The sequence below is a fragment of the Gracilinanus agilis genome, chromosome 6 (genome assembly GCF_016433145.1).
Source record: "Gracilinanus agilis isolate LMUSP501 chromosome 6, AgileGrace, whole genome shotgun sequence".
NCBI lineage: Eukaryota > Metazoa > Chordata > Mammalia > Didelphimorphia > Didelphidae > Gracilinanus > Gracilinanus agilis.
Window position 1 is genome coordinate 203,635,939 of NC_058135.1, and position 3,613 is coordinate 203,639,551.

The window sequence follows — 3,613 nt, forward strand, 5'->3', positions numbered from 1 at the left end:
AGATAATAAGAACTGGGATTTAAATATAGGTCCTCTCCTTTTAAATTCAATATTAAATTATCTTTATATCTCAGTGTTCTGTATTGGCTCTCATGCACTTTATGAAGTGTTATTACACTGAGTTAGTTGTAAAAGTGCACTCTCAGTTCAATAAACACTTATTAAGTGCCTATCATGTACAAAGCACTAACACATCATTCTTTCATATCACTAGGGAAGCATTTAGTGTATTATTGAAATAATGTGCCATGCTTGGTACACAAAGATGACCCTTTTGACTCATCATCAATAGGATATCCCCTTTTATAGTATATGTGACTCAGCTTGATCATCTGATCTCCCTTGTGACAAACAGAATATATTTGTAAGATGGTTGGCCAGGGTCAGAGGTATAGTATGTGGAACAGAGAGAACTCAACCACAGAGGAGGTCATTCATCTTTACAAAATGAGTCAGATATGGCCTTGGCTTCTTTAGCATGGGGTTAATTAACTGTAGTTGCTACAACTTGAAGTAATAATACTTAACCAATATTTTCCATTTCTCTCTTGTAAGGGTAAAGTTCAGTTTACATCAGCTGTTTAATTCTGGCTATGTCATCATGATAAAATGCCACACTACTCAGCTTTTGGAGTAAGTGTTAATAGTTAGCTGATGTAAGCTGAAATTAAGCTTTGGAAGGGAAAAGATAATCGGTGGAATTTATCTCAAGTTATTACTTCAGTTCCGCAACTTAAAACTCAACTGAATTCATAGTCAGAACTCAAGGTGGGATGTGCTGGTGGTGGTGAGATTCCAGTCCAGAGAATAACAAGGCTCAAGAGTAGATTTATTTTTTTTCCTGTTACCAGAGTGCATCATTTAACATGTATGACTACCCTCCATTTACAAGCCTGTTATAAAACATAATAATTTCCAGGAGAAATTACTAGAGAGAAAGTTAGAGTGAGAGAACTGAATAAAAGAAGAGTGAGAGCAGGAGAAGGCAAAAGTAATTTATCAGTCCTCTACCTGGAAATAAAAAATGCAAATGAGGCCAATTTCTAAAGAAAAGTTCAGAGAACAAGATGAGGGAGCAATAGGTACTAAGGAGCATGGACCTTGAATCTGAGTTTCCTCAATCTAAGTCTGACAATGCATGTCTGAGGGTTATTGCTGATAGCATTAGGCTACCTAAGTGATTCAACAGCAAAGGCTTATCTTGGTATATATACCTTCGTTTTCTATTATATGATCACACAAAGAACTTCTAACTCTGACTTTGCAAAGACTTCTATTTGTCTTGAAAACTAGATCCCTAATTATCTTCTTCAGTGTCAATTGTTTTTTACCAATTTTACCAGTATTAAGACAATTTAGCCTCATCCTTATTTTCCTCTTAATTTCCTTACTTCATCCTCTGTTCAGTCAGTTATTTTATTCAAGGTACTTGCCAAGAGGTAAGGGTATTCACTACTATGAGCAATTGTATAAGATGTTTTGGAAAGATACACACACACACACACACACACACACACACACACACACACACACACACACAAGACAATGTAGCACTTGAAACCCAGCAGTCAATTTATACTCCTGTCTCTATCACTTTATGGCTCCTTAGTTTTCTTTGAAACTGTTTCCTTAAATATAGAAGGAAGAGGGTAATGAATAGACAATATCATCTCCATTCTTCCTCCAAAATTCTGCCCTTTTATTCCTCCTTGTTCTAATTGACCTCATTTTTTCTTCATCTGGCAGTGCCAGTTTTGTCTTGTACTTCCCTGGCACTCAGTCTTCTCCTCTCCTACTATTAAAAGATCCATTTTATTATCAAAATGCCTGAATGAAAACGAAAAAGTTATTTTATTTCTTTGATCATAATATTCACAGCCATCATTTCATCACAAAAAGGACTAATATGGAATCAGAAAATTTCAGGATGGGATATCCAATCCACTCTACTCTCATATTTTAGAGATGAAGAACTTGAGATCACGGGAGTTACGGGGACCAGTTACAAACTCATTAATAGCTTTTGCTTATATGCATAATAAAATCTTTATAATACTCTGGGCATCCATTTCGACCCCCTTCCTTCTGCCACCATGATTTAACTGGCGTGGGCCAGTGTGAGCAATGCAAGGCCCCTGTGGTATTACATCCTGAAGATTATGACGAGAACTGTCTACAATTAAGCCATGGGAATTCAGAGAACTATTCCAGTAACTCTTGAAAATGACAGTTCTAGGTAGAACGCGGTCAGCAGGCCAGCTTAAGTCCTATCGCCCCGAGATCAGGACTACAGGGTAACTTTGGCCTGGGGCACCAAGTGCTTGGGGCTTCCTGCTGGAATGATGTTACCTAACCACAACACCGCTACAATCAGAGCTATTATTATATTTGGCACTGGGAGAAAGAAAAAAACGAATCAAAAACAGAACCAAGAAAAAAATGTAAGGGGCAGCAGGTTGGTGGTTTGCGCGATAAAAACTGCAAACCGGGAGAGAAGGAAATGCATCTTCTCCCCTGCGTCCTCCTTTCACGCGGAAAACATTTTGCCAGAAAGTATAATTTTGAATGCCGCTAACAGAAAAGGTCTGGTTTTTGTTTGTCTTCTTTTTCTTCTCTTGACTGCGTCAAGTAGAGGGAAAGAAGGGTGAAGAATGCAGAAGATAAGAGTAAGGGTAAGAGACAGAAAAAGGAGTAGAACTAACATTAGCTAGGGGAGCGCGCTCGCCTTGGTCACGTGGGCCAGGAGCTTTCTCCCCCTCCCCCCCCCAACCCCCTGTCCCCACTCCCGACCGCATGGCGGTGGCTCGCGAGCCCACTAGCCTTCCCCCTAGGAGGGAGGGGTAAAAGAGGGCTGAGACGTGCGCGCCTGACGGAACGGGCGCCCGCGCATGCGCGCGCAGGGGAGGGGCGGTCGGCGCGCGGCCGCCTCTGCCCGGCGGTGAGGGAGTCTATGGAGAGGCGGCGGCGGCGGCGGCTGAGAAGGAGGAGGCGGAGGAGATGGCTCCCTTCCCCGAAGAGGTGGACGTGTTTACCGCCCCGCACTGGCGGATGAAGCAGCTGGTGGGGCTCTACTGCGACAAGGTAAAGGGGAGGGTGGGGCCTCCACTGGCCGAAGGTTGGGGGCGAGCGGCCGAGGCGGCGGCCCCGGCCCAGCTTGGGCGGCCTGCGCGGCGCCCGGAGCCCCAGCGAATTACCGTCTGCGCAGCGTAGCTGTCACCGTTTCTGCCTCCTTGGGGGATGCCCCGACCCCAGCTTTCAGAGGCCCGCTTCCACGCTCCTCCACCCCGGAGCCTGGGCGCCTAGGGGCGCGGGGACCGAGCTAGGCCTCCCTGGCGGCCCCCTCGGGGTTTGGGCGCTCGGCTCCCGGGAGACTCGAGATCTGCCCGGGCGGGGAGGGGCATGGCACTCCCTGCTCAGCCCCTTCCCCATCTCTCTCCTATTTCTCCCTTTCTCAGCTTCTCCCTTCCCCCCATCTCGGCCCCTTCCCTATCTCCCCTCCCCATATTCCTCCCTCATCCTTCACCCTGTTTCCCCATATCCCTCTATCCCCTCTCCCTAACCTACCCCTTCTCCCAACTAATCCCCTCCCCCAACTTATCCCCTCCCTATCCCC

The 3,613-nt window shown here is 45.7% G+C and overlaps 1 protein-coding gene across 2 annotated transcripts in view; it reads left to right on the plus strand.

Annotated features, from left to right (window-relative positions):
• Positions 1–2,981: 2,981 nt before the first annotated feature.
• Positions 2,982–3,613, plus strand: part of FBXL5 (F-box and leucine rich repeat protein 5) — a 54,021-nt gene continuing 53,389 nt past the window's right edge. The window contains exon 1 of one of the 2 annotated variants that reach the window (XM_044680071.1): positions 2,982–3,081. In XM_044680071.1, the coding sequence (XP_044536006.1) occupies positions 2,998–3,081 (84 nt within the window). In that variant the 5' untranslated portion in view covers positions 2,982–2,997. The remainder of the gene's footprint in view (positions 3,082–3,613) is intronic. The other variant, XM_044680072.1, reaches the window with a different exon arrangement.